Raw genomic sequence first — 19,621 nt, 5'->3', positions numbered from 1 at the left:
TTCTTTAAAAAATGAATTCTTATTTTTCAATTACAGTTGACATATATCAGTTTCAGGTGTATCTTATTCACAGCTTTTTAAAAAGTATCTCCTGCCCCCTACTGGTAAAACAGACAGATGTCTGAGTCAGGACCCCTGGCTAAGGACATTCATTTGGGTTCAGGAGGATTGAAAAGGAAGCTTACAGAATCAACATCAGGCTGAGGGTGTGGAGTTTCAATGCTGCCCAACTCTGGCCAGCCTTCCTCCTTCTGAAGCGGACCTCTATCCACCAAAGAGAATATCTCAGTCTTGTCTTTTCCTAGAGATACCTTGAACCAGAACTAAAGGTGAAGAAGAAAAATCATTTGACAACTAACCTTCCAGGATATTAAGAAAATACAGCCTTCCTGCCTTGGTATTAACTAGTAGCTTATACAAACACACACTAACTGGATATCAGTTTTTAAAACTTTTTTTATTTTTTAATTTTTTTTTAAGTTTTTATTTTATATTATCTACAAAGTAAAAGTTTTTCCCTTAACTTAAAAGTTGAACCACTGTAGACAGTGATCACTTCATCAAACTTGATTTATAAATAATAATCCGTCAGTTTGACGGCAAGAATTTACTGAAACTTTGTCAAGTTTAGTAAAAGGGTGTTCCAAGTCTTGATTTTTTTTTTTTTTTAGCAGTAATAGCAGCAAGAATCACTCTTGTTACTTTTGCTAGCTGATGTATACATGACTTTTGAGGGTTATTAAAAAATAAATAACTTCCAGTTTGAGCAAGCAGAGCTGGGGTACTTGCGGGACTCGGAAACAGCATATGGAATTGGAACAGCCCACAAGTTCCTAAATGCCTCTACTCGGTCCAAATATCTTCCACTGCAAGTGAACTGTTAGCATTCCTATTGGATGTTACAAGAAATCAACATATATTTTTAAAAAACAAAATAAGTGAAATTCTAGTTTTCTGTGCTTCCAGTTGGTAGAAGCAGTAGAAGGGAGGAGGGAATTTGGCCTTTCGGTTCCTCCAGGGCAGCCTTACAACTGCTGTTGGTGGTGGGCTTGTACTGTAAAAAAGAAAAGTGAATATTTAAACAGAAAACTGGCAACACCGCACATCAGCCTAGTGTCTCTGCAGCACATGACTGTAAACTATCCTTGTGCTAGCTGAACAGGACTCAACATTTAGTTCACTTCCCCCTCCCATCTGCACCAAAGGGGGAGGAGGGGAAAGAGGGGTAGAACAAACCAGTAAGACGTAAAACCACTTCAGATAAAACTCCCAGAAGACTTGTTGCTCATGGGGTAGAGAAACAGGCTGTAACATACCCCCTCCCCAAATATTAGCCAAGCACCAGTCCTGCTTTCAGAGGAACGCCATGGCAGTCTCAAGTGTTAGCACAATCACGGCCTCTCCCTGTCAGGGTGCAGGCTGGAGCGAATGCTACACTCAGAGCCGATCCACACACAGCACTGCTCATCAGCAGTATTCTCCAGAGCTACGATCAAACTATCATGGTGGTAACCCCCACGCAGACTTGGGACTCAGGAAGGAAACCGCTGCCCTGCCCAGCCTGTCGTAACAAGGAAGGCCAACTGAGTCCTAGGCAGCATCAGCTCCACAGCTGCCGCTGCTCCTCAAGCCAAACCTGGACCATCAGAACACACACAGACTCGGCCCGGAGCCTCAGGCCCTGACACTGACTGATCGTCACAGTCCCTACTGTGCACACTGACGGGTCTTGCTAGTTCTCAAATGCAGGGTTTGAAGCGCTGGCTCTGCCTGCCATTCGAACTGTGCGAGCAGAATGCTTGGGGTGCCCGGCGGCCCCTGCACACACACGCCTCACCTGAAGGGTGCGTCATATAGGGGAAATGCGCTGTTGTCGAGACTGGAATGGGCTGTAGTGCACTTTGAGCGAGGGCGGCCTGGGGACCGCCGGGTGGCTGTGTCGTCATTAGCATCATTGGCGCATGGGCAGTTGGATGAGAAGGAACCATTCCTGACTGTACATGAGCCTGAAACAGAGAGCTCTTTTACGCATACAGGCAACATCTCCAGCTTAAACAACATGTTAACTGTGTTCCTTTCAGGGGCTGGGGCTCTCAGGAAAGGGCAACAGTGGGCCCTCAGGGCCCCTTCTTTTCTCTGGGGACACTCCCTAGTGGGACATCAATTGACCTACAGACATGCTTCGCCCTTTAGCAGAGCGATCCTGCAAGGCTGAGGGGACAGACACCCACTGAGCACGGGGAGAATCAGGACTGTGGTGTCCTAGCCTTCATTTCCGATCACGTGATTCTATACAAAGCTCAGACCCCAGGGCCACCTGTCCAACGTAACAGGCGAGAAGCAATCACGCTTGAGAATCTGGCTTCCATGAGGGACCTGAAGTAGTTTTACAAAGGCTGTTCCTTTCAAATAGGAAAGCAGATTATTACTTTATAAGTGGAGACTTGTCAAATTCTGTTCCATGGATTACTCTTGTTTGCCCCCCACCCAGCCCTTCTACTTCCTGCCTGCTCACCAGCACTCTCAGTGGGGAAGGAGCCAGGGCAGTGAGGAGAGAATCTGCTCTGCTGAAAGAGACGCTGATGGAGGAGGAGGAAGGGGAGGTTGCAGGGAATGGCGCCAGTGAGATGGGGAGAGGAAGAAACAGTCCGTCCAGCCCCGTGTCCCTGTGCCGAGTGACAGCGAGCTCGACCTGGTCTCACTGTCAAGTTGGGAAGGTTTTGGCAGGGCCAGGAAGAGCCCTTTCGACACCGTGCACAATTCCAGACCCTGATAAGCCTGAAGGAAATGCTGTTTTCATTATCTTACATTTTCAAAAGGGCCCATGGCGTATCTGGCTTCCCTGTGTTAATCCATTTTGCTCTTTCAGCACAAAAACACACAAGTGAGGTTTTAGGAACCCCAACCTATATTCACACACCTACTTAGCCACCAGCCTCTGCTCGACATCTACAGGACCCCGCTCTCATGAAGCTCCTGATCCAGCCAACCAACCACGCTGGCCCACACTGACCACAGCAATCCCGCCCCACATCCACAGCAAACCATCCGCGGCAGTGCCACACTGCGCCAACTCCCAGAGCTGTGGGTCTATGACAAGGCCACCCGAGAGCGCCACTGAGTGTCCTCTCCAGCCCCACACACCAGAGCCTCAGTGGTGCACTTGGACATGAACTGGAGCTCAGTGAGGCAGTCTAGTCAGACCCACCTAAGTGCTGTTATGAAAGCAGCAAAAAGAGACATCGAATACAGCCAATTCGCCTTCCACAGCTCCAGGGCGGGCCTCAAGGACAGTGTTAGAGCCCAACTTCAGTGCAGGTCCTCTTCCTCCTTACGACAACCCAACTTGGCCCTGGATAGCATCGGACTTTTGTCAGCAGCTGATGCAAACAGCAACCACTGAGACAGCAACCGCACCTTCCAACCTTTAAAGTGTACACTGGAGATGAGCTCCAACGTGCTTCCAGAGCTGCTCTTTAAGAAAAATGCGAACACCTGGGTGCTCTCAGCCTCTCGTTACACGGCACCGATGTACAAGGGCAAGCCGCTCAAGCAGTTCAACACATGGTCAAGACGAATGTATGGACAGCCAGAGAGAACGGGGGAGATTTCTCTGGATCCATGCGACCAACATTCAAGCGGACAGGCCCAGGGCAGCCAGAGAGTTAAGAATTTGTGAAGGTCCATCCTCCCTGCCACACAGCTCATTGTGTGTGTGTGTGTGTGTGAGAGAGAGAGAGACAGAGAGAGAGAGAGAGAGAGAGACAGTGTATGTGTGTGTGAGAGAGAGAGAGACAGTGTATGTGTGTGAGAGAGAGTATATGTATGGAGACATACATATATATCTCAATGAAGCTATTTAAACACAGAAAGCAGACACAGGAAGGGAAGGAGGACCGGGTTGCATTCCAGAGTCAAAGATATTTATATGGTCTCGGTCTCAGCTGGAAAACGTTAAAGGACTGACCAATCAGCAACTTCACTGACCCCATTACAAAACCACACAAACATCCATTTAGGGCCAGATCACGTGTATTTGAGCGGGAGAAGGGAGACAGGCAAATCACACAGGGTTTCCTAGCCTGGAGAGCATCCGGCTCTTGGCTGCTTATCTGATAACCTTCCTATTCTACTTGGTCTTCACAGAAAGTTGGCTAAAGCTGATTTACCTGAGGTACGTGGGCCATGTGGGGCGGGTTGGTGTACGCCGGCTGGACATGAGAAGGGTGGATTGTGAAGACTGTCTGCTGTGCTGCTGGGAAACTGTTCTGTGGTGACTGCGTGTTGGAAGCAGGTGTCATGGACGGCGGGGTTGGTGCGAGCCCCGCGTGGTAAATGGCTGACTGCTGCTGCGGACCCGCCAGGTGGAGAGCCTGGGCGGCTTGGTGCTGATGGTGCTGCAAAGTGACAGAAAGAATTAACTAAGCAAACCACCTTCTCATGAAAAACAGTTAAGGGCCGCACAAAAGCTGAGCCTTGTGCATGAAAATGGGCTCTACCTGGCGCATCTAGGGGGCGGGAATGGCAAGCACAGAACAGCAGGGAGCTAAGAGAGGGTGGGACCCATTCAGAGACCTCCTTTCTGGGATAAGCCCCATCTCAGCGTGGCCGAGGTGAAGCAAGACCACTGCCCACGGAGCCGACAGATGTCAGAAATACCCAACCACCTCCGTTAACAAACGTGACTAAAGAAACAAGAAAACTCATCATATAAACAGTGGGAATTAAAAAAAAAGTCCCAAGCAAATTCCTTACTCTATGTTAAATTAGATTTTTAAATATTGATGTTTATTCTTATTATCTCTCTTAATGTGACTTAAAACCAGCCCCAGGGGCATGGTCTGCAGAGTGCACACTGGCAGCGCTGGGCTGCTGGGTGTTCTGATCACGCAGTCCCAGGCCCCAATCCTGGCACGGAAGAAACACTTAGCACAGAAGAGGAAACAACGCCACGGAGACCTCTGGGTCTCTCCTCACCTGGACGGGGCTGGGTGCAGGGTGACTTCCACCATGTTGGCTTTGCTGCTGTCCAGTGGGGGTGGCTGAAGGCTGAGGATGTGGAGTATGTGGGTGCAGGGTAGCATTAGGGTGCGCATACTGCTGAGCAAGGGAGCCAGTGGAAACTGAAGTGAAAAAAAAGGAGTGTGTACAACTGCTCCTTATGCCTCGCCAAATGAGCTTTCTTGATGCTCAAGGCCTAACTTATGTTGTTACCAATCTCTACATTTGACTTCATTTAACCATCAACTATCATGAATAATTAAGTATGAAGTTATTGCTTAACAATCAGATTAACATTTTATTTCTGGTAACACAACTGTACACATTATATAGTTTAAATTTATTCTTAAAACAATTACTGGTTTTCCTGAAAAGGTAACTTAACAAAGGCAGAAACAATTCAAACAATATTCCCCGCCCCCCCCCCCCCGCAACACACACACACACACACACACACACACACACACACGCACGCGAACACGCACTTTAGCTCAAGGCCATCATCTGGCTAACCTCACCATGCTACTGCCCTGGAGCTGCAGCAGTGTCCCATGGGCACAGACTGGGAATGAGGGGCTGGATAAGGAATGTAGCAAAGACAAGGCTCTATCTTTAGGGCCAATGTCCACAATTCTCAGTTGTTCACAGAAGCCACCTGGGCCCTCCCTGTTCAGCAATCTCTCATCTTGCTTGATAAGAATCCAGTACAGAAGTACCTAAACTATGTAGAAAATGGAGTCTCTTCAAAGCACCTCCGCCTTTAGAAAGAATGTTACTAGTCAGAGTAACTTCAGAGGAAACATGATGAGCCAACTTAAGTAAAAACATGTTCATTAAAGATAAGAACTCAAAGCCAGTTCTTTGTGAATCTTAGCATGAACCATATCTTGGTATAAAACAGGGAGATTAGGTATAGATGCATCTATTCACCTCTTTCTAAAAGAGCAATTTGAGAATCAAAAGCACAGTAAGATGGGTTAATTGCTTTGTGACTATCAACAGCAAACTGATACAAACACAAATCATGACGTGTCAATGAGCAGAGGACAGCGTTCTAGCAACCTGTGGCTCCCAGCCTTCTCGCAAATACCTCCTAAGATCCCTGAGAAGCCAAGCCCAAACATACACAGACAGATAGGGGGCTGAAGCAAGCACTGCTTTGGGATCAGGCACCCTAACTCCAGCATTCTAACGGGCAAGGCTGTGAGGGTCACCAGGATAAATACCTCTGGGTGAGTCCCACGTCAATGTTATGCAGAGGATTAGACACACAAAGCAATTCTGGAATGCTTGCCCTTGTAGGGCCAAGGGCCACCAACATTCCAGCCCAACTGGTCCTCTCTCCAACTGTGTATGTATCTTTTAAAAGAGGCAAGGGCAAGGCAAAGAGCTAGTGCTAGGACCACCTGTGCATCCAACTGCCAACACACGGGGGGCAGGGGGTGTGCCAGAGAAGATTAAACACAGAAAACACTTTTGTTTGTAGATTGGGAAATTTCCCTAACTTGTAAGAGTTACCGTACATTGAAACATATTAACAAGGAAAACCGTGGTAACATTTTCTGGGTATATTTTGTTCCTCTTTTTAACAGACTTTTTTTTTTTTAAATTTAAGTATAGCTGACATATAATATCATATTTCTCTGGGTGGTTTCTTTAAGAAGAGTCAGTGACTGTTTTCTGGGATCCAGGAAAAATAATGTGCTAACTGCTTTCCTACTTCGAAAGTCTATGAAAGTAGTCTTTCTCCTCACTGACGGGCTTATTACAGGCCAGTCTTCACCAGCACACTCAGTAAGCTGACTTTCAGATCCCCTCAAATTATCTAGGCACGGACTTGGACTAAAAGATTTGACATAAATTTCTAATCTTTGTTCTTGTAAAAATATTACTTATTTTTCAAATGTATTCATTTTATTTTTAATTTATCTTTATTTTATTGTTGAAAGTATTACAGATGTCCCTTTTCCTCCATACCCTCCAACCGCCTCTCAAATTTATTTTTAAATGACTAAAACAGCCACATGCAGCAAGCGGCTGGTGAGACAGCACTACGCCATCACCACAGGACGTTCTATTGGACAGCGACGTCTAGTCACTCACACTCCCTGCCTCCAAGCTTCTCAAATGTTTCATTTGCAGCAATACCAAGGCTGTCTGGGGAAAAGCAATCCCTAATCCCAAATTCTATTCATGAGATCTCATAGAGTACAGAATCTCAGAGTTCCTATTTTTATAAATTTTATTTGTTCAAGAAATTTTTGTACTAAAAAGTTTTAAATTTTACTTTTAACTATCTTATAACCAATGTATTAAGAAAATTAAAAGTAACAATAAAAACACAAACTCTAGCATGACCATTACAAAGAGACTGTGCCCATAAAGTCTGATAATTATTATTCATCAATTAGAAAAATGTTAAAAATCTTGAAATTATTTGAAGAAAATTAAAGATAAAATATATTTTACTATACATTTTTAAAGGGCATCTCTGTGATAGTTTACCAATTATTTAAAGCCTATAAAGTAATCAAATCTATATCTCATCTGCCTTCATAGTACTATACTTCAACTAATCTGCGTACACCCACATAGGTTTTTGCTTTAAAAAAAAAAACAACACAACCCATCCTGACTGGCCGGTGTGGCTCAGTGGTTGAGCATCAACCTATGAACCAGAAAGTCACGAATCGAATTCACGGTCAGGGCACATGCCTGGGGCAGGGGCTCAATCCTGTGTGGGGCGTGAAGGAGGCAGCCGATCACTGATTCTCTCTCATCCTTCGTGTTTTTATCTCTCCCTCTCTGAAATCAATAAAAACATTTTTTAAAATAAAAATGTTTTATTTTCCTACCCTAAACACCGGTAAACTAGAATGTATACAAGAAAAATCAAGTAGATGTAATCTATAGTTCATAAGCTGCAAATAAAATTTAAAGTTTAATTAGAAATATTTTCATTTGGTCATTTGGTCATCTCCTTGCTTGAAAGGTATAAAGCAAGTACCTTATCCATGAACTCCTTTTCTTCCTCAAATACAAAAACTGAGTGGCTAGCTAATTAATTCAATACAAATAACAACAAAAATATATAGGGTGTCCCTCCCAAAAATGGATACACACTTTGAATAATTATGAAGCAGTCCTTGTTAAAATACATTTCATTTTCAAAATTGAGCTATCAGCTGTTAAAGTGTGTGTACATTTTTGGGGGACAACCTGTAGTTTGGTTCCTTGAAAGGCCAGAAGAATGAGACCAAAAAAAGATGGACAGAAGGAAAATTAAAAGCCTCAAAGGGTGGCTCAGTTGGTTGGAGCATTGTCCCGTCCACCAAAATGTTGTGGGCTAGATCCCAGATCAGGCCACATGCCCTTGTTTTGGTTTTGATCCCTGGTCCAGGCATGTACTGGCGGCAACTAATTGGTGTTTCTCTCTCACATCAATGTTTCTCTCTCCCCGCCCCCTCTCTCAAATCAATTAAAAAATATATGAACATATCCTCAGGTGAGGATAAAAAAAAGGCTGAGGGGGGAAATAATTGGAAAGAAAAGAGACAAGAGAGCCCTAACCAGTTTGGCTCAGTGGATAGAGTGTCGGCCTGCGGACTGAAGGGTCCCAGGTTCGATTCCGGTCAAGGGCATGTACCTGGGTTGCGGGCATATCCCCAGCAGGGGGTGTGCAGGAGGCAGCTGATCGATGTTTCTCTCTCATCGATGTTTCTCACTCTCTATCCCTCTCCCTTTCTCTCTGTAAAAAATCAATAAAATATATATTTTTAAAAAGTATTAAAAAAAAAAAGAGAGACAAGAGAAAGGGAACCAATGTAGAGTAAATGAGAAAAAAAATTTAACAGAATCTGAGAAAAAGAAGTGGAGAGCAAAGGGCAGTAAGTTCTGAGGGTTACTAAGTGTATCATTTAACTGCTTTAATTATACATGCTCATTAATTTAGCTAAAGATTTCAGACAGGTTAACAATAAAGTGAATTTTCTTCAACAGCTTGATTTAGTTATTCATCAGTTAAACACTTCTATTTATAAAACTTAAGTTGCCTTCATGAAACCTGAATTAGGTCAAGCAAACCAAAGAAGTATCCCTTTTTTTGGCCAGACCTGGTCCAGAAGTTTACTACTTGCTGTGTTCCTTGATACAAATGTTCAAAACTATAAAGACATGATTTTTCAAATCCTCCCAGCACTAACCACATTCCAAAAATAGTTTCCTAAGCCATGATCTTACTGAAGCCAATTCAGTCCTGTGTGTGTAATTTGCAAGTAGGTGTTTTCATTTTGACCTTGGATGCACAAGTCATGAGAGATCACCAGCACTGCAAAACTTTAAAAACTAAACAAAGCAAAACAAAATCTTCCAACTTTTAAATTTGATGTTAAATTTAGAAAAAAAGGAAGTGAAGGAAAGTTGAAAACTCTTTAAAAGGGGAGTAAAAGTCAACTAGACCAAAACCATGACCAAATGGCAGCAAATTAAATGACAAATAGCAGCCTCACCGTTAGTTTCTTTTAAAAAGACTGACACTCCTTTTTAAGAGAAGCTGTGCTGAGGCAGTTAATGCTCAGGTGTGATGATTAAGGACCTTTTAGCCACTTACCAGGAAATGGACTCCAAAACTAACAGAGACAGTAAGATGGTGAGGATAACTACATTTGAGACCTCAAACTGAGTACATAATAAAATTACTGACACTGTCTTTTACATAACTATATTACATACAGTTTCCCTTTAATAGTATATATACAGCAAGACTCCTTTTTAAAGAGCATCTATTAAAGGATTAAATTTGTTAACATTTCCTAGCACCACATAAATAATACTTATACACTTATTTTTGGATACCAAGTCATGGCACAATTAATGAAAATGTTAAGTCAAATGTTTTCTAAATGCTTTTTAAAATCTGGCACTTAGTAGATTCAGACATTGAGTCATTCTAAAATAATTCAAAATTTAGTCCCTAAAGTAAAATTTTAATGTTTCCTAGAATATATATTTCACCTAAAGTGACACATTACTGGCATAAAATCTTAAAGGATTTCTGCAAGTTAGTACCATTCGATTCAAAACCAAAAGTCCATGACTAGCTTTATTGAAAAATCGCCCTACAAATAGAGAAAACACACCTTCCAAGTTCATTTCCAAAAGAAAGCTCTGTCCAGACTTTCTCCCTTCAGGAGCAATCATTTACCTTTTCACTGGAGGTGAGGGGGCTAGTGTTGCCAAAGATAATCTCTGCTAGGTCATGCTTTCCTGCTTAAGCTACAAATACTTTAAACCTTCAGTCATGCAAAGATTAAAAAGACAGGAATGTTTCCCCCTAGTTTTTCGATCCTATTCAATTCAAAATCCTTGTAAGAATAAGTTTCTTACCAGAATATTAGAAAAACTAACGTTTTAAAGCTGTGGTTGTTCTTGTTATTAATACTAAGTTTGTGGCTTGGATAAAAAAAAAGTGATTCAGGAAAAGTTTTTCACACAAGGAAAATATTAGGCATTTCCAAAACAGTCACATGTTTGCTTGGTATGCAAAAATCAATTTCTGAAACAACTGAATTTTTTAACCCAGCTTTCTTGAGCTGGGTTGTATTTCTTTTTTAAAACTCTGAATTATTTACAGGTACACATATCTTTAATAATTTTGTCTGGCACAAGGAAAATATTGTTCAACAATTCTACTCCCTTAACGTGTATTCTTTAAAAAGTGTTTTACTGTTTAATTAAAATTAGTATAAAAAACCCAACTCACTGGCAAAGTAGAAAGAAGGGCTTGTCTCCTTGTTGTATGGTAATTTGGGACATGCTGAATTTGGGAAATAGAAAGGTAAATTAGGCTTTTGAGGTCTACATTTTCCTAATTTTCTGGAAAGGTTGACATATTTAGTAATTTCTTATTTTATTCATGCATAATTCATTCTTATTTTACAAGAGATGGCAAGCACTTTAAACATTGCTACAAAATTAAATAAGAGAAGGCTGAACAAAAAGACACTTTTCTTCTGTACTGGGATGTCAAATTCTGCAGGCTGACTTGCTTAAATAAAAGGAATAACATTATTATCTAATAAACAGACCAACATGGCATTCCACTGAATAACCTTGATATCAAAAATGTACCAAAATAAAAATTACACAAGTTTAATTCAAAAGATAAACAATTCTGTAAGTCATTATTAACAGAAGTAAGATGTTTTTAGGCATCTGAAACTGGATCCAAATTTTAGAAACATAACAGTAATATTAAACATGAGTATATCATTTCTTATTACAATGACTACATAGAGGTGTGTGTGCGTGTGTGTGTGCGCGCGCGCGCGCGTGTGTGTGTGTGTGTGTGTGTGTGTGTGTGTGTGTGTGTGTTTAAATACGGCTGAAAGGATATGCACCAAAATGTTAACAGGTGTTGTCAGGTGGAAGGACAATAGATGCATTTTAAATCTTTTTGCCTACTATATTTTCCAATATATCTGCATTAAATTACCAAAAACAAACCAAAAAAAGGATTCTGGATCTAACTCTTCCTGTAGAGAAAGTCTCAGAACTATTTCTGAAAGGTAAATAAAACACTGCCATAAAACAAAGGAGATGAATTAGAAAACTAGATGTTAAGGAAACAAAAAGTAACTTCTTAGGAGGGAGGGGGCAGAGGCAAGGATAAAAGTTAGTTTAAGATCAAAGAGATGAAGTTTGTGATCAAAGTCCTTTTTAAGATAGCTACAAAGAGAACAAGGTCAACAATTACTTAGAATATATACATATACATATACATATATCCTAATAATTAACTATTCAGTAATTTGTTAGCATATTTATATTAAATATACCAAAAATTTAAAAACAATAATCAGTCTCTCATTCTATTCTCTAAGCCTTTGCCTATGACCAATTAATGAATGATCAAAAGGTGACATAATTGTCACTAACATCTGGGTACATATTCTTTTGTTTACATAAAAACTTTTAAAAATCTAGGTAGGATGTCGCTTAAAAACAAACTTAATACATACTCAAAATATTTGGTTCATCTGGGAATACAATATATAAATATTGTACTCGAGGGATATGAGTACACAATTATATTTCTATGTAAGAGTTTTGTCTTAGTTTAAAATAACACTTAAATTTGTCTGTATTTGGCATAATTAGGATTTAGAATATCTAAATGACTGAAGAATTAATAATAAACTTGTTTTAGCAGATTAATATTATGGTTTATGACAGCAAAGAACAAAATAATTCCCTAGTGTTCTTTTTTAAGGTATGAAGTATCTAAGAAAACCTCAATTAACCAGTAACAATCATACCAAGTTCACAGCCTTGCCCCTAGCCAGCCCTCATCAACAGACATCAATGTAATACAACCTGGGTAAAATGTAGGAGAGCAGTTCAGATCTGGTTGAGCAACTTTCTCCTGGAACTAAAGAACTGGCTCTGATGACTAGTACATTAAGTCTAGTGATTTGTTTTGTTTGCAATACTTCCTATTTACCCAAACTTGAATGGACTTCAGGGTCCAAGGTCAAGTGCTTTTCAAATGAAAATGTTCTGGGGAAGCATAAAAACCACTAGTGCCTCAAATAACAGTATTTATTGTACAGGCTGTTTTAAACCAATGAAGTTGGTTCCAACCAATGAATATCCATCCAAAAGTCAAAGCCAGATGTTGGCATTGAGGAGAAAGATCCTGCACAATATCACAGTATTGCTACAAAGTCTCAAAATCATGGGTGCACAAATAGCTATTACCTAAAAGCAATGGAAATTTTAGCTCAAAAGTTTCAGATCTTATTCCAAGAGGAGGATGCAAGAAAATGGAAGGAAAGAAATGTTTTTCCACTTGTTAAATCCTAATGTATTCAGCAGAAACATAAAATAATCATAACAAACTTTTCACCTATGCCTTTAACAAAGTGGAGAAGAGTTGAAATATGTACAAATTGCATAAAAGCCAGTGCAGGAATCAATGGGGCCTTTCCGTACATACTTAGTCCTGGTTAAGACAACTGAAGACAAGCCAATGACAGGAGATCATAACCAAAATCATAAGTGAAATCAGCCTGTCAGTTTATTTCTCAATTAAATTATGGGTGGGCTTCTTGAAGGAAATGTAGCAATTACATCGCTTTTACTTAAAGCTCTAAGTGATAATGTAGAAAAGTAAAATCGACTTCTCATTGGTAACAACAGTGCCTTTAACCACGTGGAGTCTCAACTGTGCGACAGGAGCCCCTCCAGGACAGAGGCACGGTGCTGAGTTCCGGGTGACAAGAAGGATGCCTATTAACCTCTAAATGTTATCAACTGTTACCTAAAGTTAGAAACATGAAAATCTTTACATTCCTAGTCATTCAAAGAGTTGAAAGAGGTTTAAAAAATGAAATGTCCATGTAGTTACATGTAATTGTAATTTCATTCTCAGTGGAATTCTTTTCAATTGTATGCAGAAACTTACATCTCTCTCCTCACACTCCAAAAAACGGAAATGCCAAAACCTCAGAAAAGTGCAAAAAACAAAACCTACTTCTTAATAAGGCTGGTACTTAAGATGCATTTTAAAAACATAAATATAGGAACACCCATTAATTTTATATTACATAAGATATAAGTGGAGCCCTAGCCGGTTTGGCTCAGTGGATAGAGCGTCAGCCTGCGGACTCAAGGGTCCCAGGTTCGATTCCAGTCAAGGGCATGTATCTTGGTTGCGGGCACTCCCCAGTGGGGAGAATGCAGGAGGCAGCTGATCGATGTTTCTCTCTCATCGATGTTCTTAGCTCTCTATCCCTCTCCCTTCCTCTCTGTAAAAATCAATAAAATATATTAAAAAAAAAAAAGATATAAGTGGAAATCTGTTTTAAATCTCAACACTGAAAACCGTATTATTTTAGAACTTTAGATAGCTGCTAAATTAACCTGTACAAAGTTCTCTGGCAATAAAACTAAGACAGTAATTTTTGCTTATTATTAATTATTCTTATATATATTTAATTTTTCATTTTACCATTTTTTAAATTGATTACACTTGAAGTGTAAATGTCTAAAGCAGACCTAATACTATACAATTTTGACCACTTAAAATACAGCATGATGCAGAAACACAATATAATAAATAAACACTATATAATAAAAGACTAATATGCAAATCAACCAAACGGCCAAAGGACTGGTCGCTATGACATGCACTGACCACCAGGGGGCAGACACTCAATACAGGAGCTGTCCCCTGGTGGTCAGTGCACTCCCCCAGGGGAAGTGCCACTCAGCCAGAAGCTGGGTTCACGGCTGGTGAGCGCAGCGGCAGTGGCAGGAGCCTATCCTGCCTCCGTGACAGCACTAAGGATGTCCGACTGTTGTTCCCCATGGGGAGTGGGCCTGAGCCATCAGTCAGACATCCCCCAAGGGCTCCCGGACTGCGAGAGGGCACAGGTCAGGTGGGGCTGAGGGACCCCCCCCCCAACACAAATTTTGTGTTCCGGGCCTCTAGTAGCGTTATAACAAAAAGCAATAGAAATATGTAAAGCCAGTGACCCCCGAGGAAGAGGTGAAGTGCTGGCCACGGCTTCCACTTTGGTAGAACTTCCTCGCATGCCTTGCGCAGGGCACATCAAATGATAATACTGATGAGGAAGAGAAGAAAGATACCTCTCTCCACAAAAGATGCTTCTGTTACACACATCATTACATTTAGTTAAAGGAGAGACATTTAAACAGAGGAATTTCAGGAACAGAAGTAGAAACAATTGGCCAAGGCTTAAAGCTGGTAAGAGATAAAAATGGGTCCATCTTTTCTTTAGATTCTTTACCCTCAATGTCATTAAAAGGCCAAGTTATTCTTAAACAGAGTAACTTTTCAAAGCTTTAAAACACATTAAGAATAGTCACACATTGAAAAAGACAAACAAAGTGCTTCCTACCATACATCGCATGTGTCTGCTCGTGAGCCCCGTACTGAGCAGCTGAGGAAGACACGAGGCCCGGCTGGGCATGGGCCGCTGGGGCCATCATCCTGGCACTGCCCTGTATTACAGGACTGTAGACATGAGGATGCTGCGTTCAAAGACAAAATAAACAGCACACATTCAAATACCAAACAGACTCGCTCAAGCAGATTTTAGTTACATGTCTTAACCCCACGGTGTCCAGGTTTCTGAAAACAACTCTGAAAAATCTAAAACTTTTCTTGGCTATTTCTTTTGAAATATTTAAAATGACCAACAACCTTCTAATATACATTAAAAAGCACCCCCATCCTTAACTATCAACCACAGCATAACAAAAAGCATCAGATATAAAGGGAAACCCAAACCCCTCTACCATATTAAAAGTTGAAATTAGAAGTTATTTAAATGAACAAAAATTATGAGTCCCATCAGCCTTACCTGAGACTGATAATGGGGCACGTGCTGAACAAGAGGCTGATTTGGAAACTGCTGAGGACTATAGGCAACGTATTGTGTGGAATAAGCTGGTGGGGTGGCCACAATTGGTGGGCCTGCCGCTGAGGCGGGATGCATCATGGTGCTCTGATGATGCTGGTCTTGCCGTTGTTGGGGCATGTTTGGTACTGCAGAAGATACCAGTGTAAGAAAACAGCATCGCGTGGCACAAACACATGCACATGGTCCACAAGGCTCTGCAGGAACGACCATCCGGCTTGCCTCTCCAATGCCGGTTGTATCACCCCACGCCCACGAAAGCTACTCTGGGTTGTCTGGCCATCATACGTGCTATTCCTCAACCTCAAACACCAACCCCCCAGTTCCCAGCTTTGGTCATTTTGACTTGTCTTTCAGGTGTCAGCTTGAAAGCAACTTCCTGAGAGAGACCTTCTATGATGAGTCTCCAAACTTGATCACACTATGAAGTGTTTCCTTCATACTACTTCTCAAATAACCCGTTTTATAACACCAAATTATGCCACTTGCTAGAGAAGGGCAATGGATTTATTCAAAGAAAAACAGGCACACACCAAAAAACCAAAATACACCCAACACTAATCTTAACTCCATCTTTCTTCATTTCCCATCACTGAATTCTCCCACAATTTCCTAATCTTTCCCAAACACAGAATCACACACTATCTTGTAGCAAGTTTCCAAATAATAGCTCCTTTTAAAAATTAATTTATGTCTTTTATTATTCCACACAGATATCTGCCTATGGCCCTTCAGTTAAGAATTCTGCTCAAGCTCTAACCGGTTTGGCTCAGTGGATAGAGCGTCAGCCTGTGGACTCATGGGTCCCAGGTTTGATTCTGGTCAAGGGCATGTACCTTGATTGCGGGCACATCCCCAGTGGGGAGTGTGCAGGAGGCAGCTGATCGATGTTTCTCATCGATGTTTCTAACTCTCTATCCCTCTCCCTTCCTCTCTGTAAAAAAATCAATGAAATATATTTTTAAAAAAGAATTCTGCTCAAATGCCATTTTCTCTATAATGTCCTTCCCAGCGCCCGCTAAAGGAATCAGCTGCAAGCTCTGTGCCTCTCCCTCTCGTTCTACTGCAGCACTGACTGTTTTCTGTGATGGGTTTATGCTATGATGTTAAACAAGCCATTTGAGGGAAGGAATCATGAACCACTGCTTACAATAGGTATGAGGTACAAAAAGTCTAACTTAGTATGTTCATAAAGTCATCAGAACTATTAATGTAAGTAGCTGCTAGTTTAGAGATAAAATTTGGTTTTTATTTTAAATATTTGAATTTTTTTTGCTAAAAATATGATTGTTGCTGAAATTTAGGAGAACCAGTTATATACATTTTATCTACTTAGAAGAGCAAACTTGAAAACCAATACAGTAATATTTTTCTGAATTTAATTCTCAGATTTCCCATATCAAAAAAGAATCTTTCTAAAAAAAATCCTCACCAGGATATGTTTAGTGATTTGAGAGAGAGAGAGAGTGTGAGTAAGGGAGAAACATCAACAGGCTGCCTCCTGTGTTTGCCCCAATCAGAGACTGAACCCACAACCTAGGTACGTGCCCTGACTGGGAATCAAACCCACAACCTTTTGGTGTATTGGACGACATTCCAACCAACTGAGCCACCCACCAGTGCTCAAAAAAGCATCTTTTAGAATAGAAAAGCCACCCAAAAATCGAGTATCATTTTTATCAAGTGAAAGTTTGTCTAATTAAGCTTAGTTATCACTATTACTTTTGATACATATTATGAACCTCATATTTTAAAACAAATTTAAAAAGCTAGTCAAGTTTACCATCCTTTTTAAAATTAAAAATTAAACATTCAGACATCTTGTCTGAAGCTTCCCAAGACACTGAGAGGCAGAACCACCTGGCTATGCCACTCCTAAATTACTGACCCTCAGAAACTGTATGAAATAATATGTTTGTTGTTTTAGACAGCTAAGCTTTGCAGTAATTTGTTGAAAGATAGATAATGGAGTTATTATTTTTACCAGTTTTTGTGTAAGAGAATAAGGTGCAAGCAGAGAGTAAAAACCTTGCAAAGTTAACTTGAATTGAGATATATCAATATGGGTTTCTGAATTTTTTAAAAGAAAAAAAAAGTGGTAGTCCCCAGGTCTGTCCACTGAAAAGGCTCAGAAGCAATAATTCAATAGCAATAAGCATATCCAATGACCAGAAAATAGTTTCTACATACTATTTCCCAGCAAAATGAATCAGGGTTCCTTGGAGGAATACTGATCTGGGTTTAAGATTTGAAGATTAACCTCAGATACTTTATTTGTAAAGAAGATAAGCGCTATTTGTAAAGAAGACGAGCACTTGCCCTAACCGGTTTGGCTCAGTGGATAGAGGAGGGGTGGGCAAACTTTTTGACTCGAGGGCCACAATGGGTTCTTAAACTGGACGGAGGGCCGGAACAAAAGCATGGATGGAGTGTTTGTGTGAACTAATATAAATTCAAAGTAAACATCATTACATAAAAGAGTACGGGGCCTTTTTTTTTTTTTTTTTTTTTTTTTAGTTTTATTCATTTCAAACGGGCCGGATCCGGCCCGCGGGCCGTAGTTTGCCCACGGCTGGGATAGAGCATTGGCCTGTGGACTGAAAGGTCCCAAGTTCGATTCCGGTCAAGGGCATGTACCTTGGTTGCGAGCATATACCCAGTGGGGGGTGTGCAGGAGGCAGCTGATCAATGTTTCTCTCTCATTGATGTTTCTGACTCTATCTCTCTCCCTTCCTCTCTGTAAAAAATCAATAAAATATATTTTTAAAAAAAAAAGAAGAAGAAGAAGATGAGCACTAGCCCTAGCTGGTTTGGCTCAGTGGATAGAGCATCGGCCTGCGGACTGAAGGGTCCTGGGTTCAATTCCGGTCAGGGGCACATGCCTGGTTTGCTGGCTTGATCCCCCGTGGGGGGTGTGCAGGAGACAGCTGATCAATGAGTCTCTCTCATCATTGATGTTTCTATCTCCCTCTCCCTTTCTCTGAAATTAAAAATATATATATATTTTAAAAAAAGAAAAAGAAAAAGAAAAAGATGAGCACTAAAAGGACCTGGGAGCCAATGTGAAGGGATTGCCATTTGTCAAAGGACAACCAATGGGAGCAGTAAGAAGGATAATCAACTGACTCAAACACAATGAATACACAAAAGTATATGAAAACCTATGCAGCATTCATAATTTTTTAAAAATAAGAATAAAACAGGGTTGGGAGATGAGAGCTCCATCCATCCTTAAGCAAACAAACCAACCCACCCCAAAAACATTTTCACTGGACACTACTGAAAGTAACAAGGGCACCAACTCACCACTGAAAACTGGCACTTAGGCCCATTTTCAGCACTTAATTGTAAGCATTTACCCTAACTTTTCTGTACAAACTCTTCAGGATAATCAAATAGCCTTTGTTGAAAAGAAGAGTCCCTCACAAAATGATTCTAGCTAATAAATGGAGAAGAAATGTAAGACTACACCATTTTCAAACTCCTAATTATAGTGGTTTTCAGAGTATAGCAGTCCCAGATCAGCAGCCTCACCTGGAAAATGGTTTTATAAATTGCACGAGAAATGCAAATTCTCAGGCTATGCCCCAAACAGACTAAACTGGAAACTCTGGGGAAAGGGCCAAGTAATTTGTGTTTTAAACTAATACTCCAGTGATTCTGATGCACAAGAAAATTTGAGATCCACACCCCTAATTTTTAAAAAATGATGTTAAGCGTCAATCATTAATGAACTGGATGAAAAATTAATAGAAAACTTTACAATTGGGGAGGAGAGAATCAGGCTAACACTACCTGACCCCTTAATCAGTTGAGCTACCTTAAAATATCTAAAAAAGATTTCCATACTTGAAGCAGACAGACACTAAGTATGAATGAAATGGCATGATGTCTGCGCTTTGTGTTAAATATGCAAAGATACAAAGCACAGCTCAAGTAAATATAACAAAATCTTTTTTTTTTTAATATATATATTTTTTATTGATTTCAGAGAGGAAGGAAGGAAGGACAGAGAGATAGGAACATCCACAATGAGAGAGAATCATGGATCGGCAGTCTCCTGCAAGTCCCCCACTGGGGATCAAGCCCACAACCCGGGCATGTGCCCTTGACCGGAATCAAACCTGGGACCTTTCAGTTCGCAGGCCAACGCTCTATCCACTGTGCCAAACCGA

General features: G+C 40.8%; 1 protein-coding gene across 7 annotated transcripts in view; it reads right to left on the bottom strand.

Moving 5' to 3' along the window:
• The window catches only part of ATXN2 (ataxin 2), a 94,809-nt gene that overhangs the window by 7,289 nt on the left and 67,899 nt on the right, over positions 1-19,621 (bottom strand). For 5 of the 7 annotated variants that reach the window (XM_070399299.1, XM_070399293.1, XM_070399294.1 and 2 more), the window contains exons 19-25: positions 15,390-15,574; positions 14,925-15,057; positions 10,763-10,816; positions 4,978-5,123; positions 4,170-4,397; positions 1,838-2,006; positions 186-1,054 (exon numbers count right to left, since the gene is read on the bottom strand). In XM_070399299.1, coding sequence (XP_070255400.1) covers positions 1,026-1,054; positions 1,838-2,006; positions 4,170-4,397; positions 4,978-5,123; positions 10,763-10,816; positions 14,925-15,057; positions 15,390-15,574 — 944 coding nt within the window. In that variant the 3' untranslated portion in view covers positions 186-1,025. The other 2 variants (XM_070399297.1, XM_070399296.1) reach the window with 2 other exon arrangements.

Source organism: Myotis yumanensis, unplaced genomic scaffold (assembly GCF_028538775.1).
Source record: "Myotis yumanensis isolate MYYU_CA2020_CCGP unplaced genomic scaffold, mMyoYum1.0.hap1 SCAF_19, whole genome shotgun sequence".
Lineage (NCBI taxonomy): Eukaryota > Metazoa > Chordata > Mammalia > Chiroptera > Vespertilionidae > Myotis > Myotis yumanensis.
Note: the sequence above shows the minus strand (reverse complement) of the source record. Positions and strands in the feature narration are given on the sequence as shown.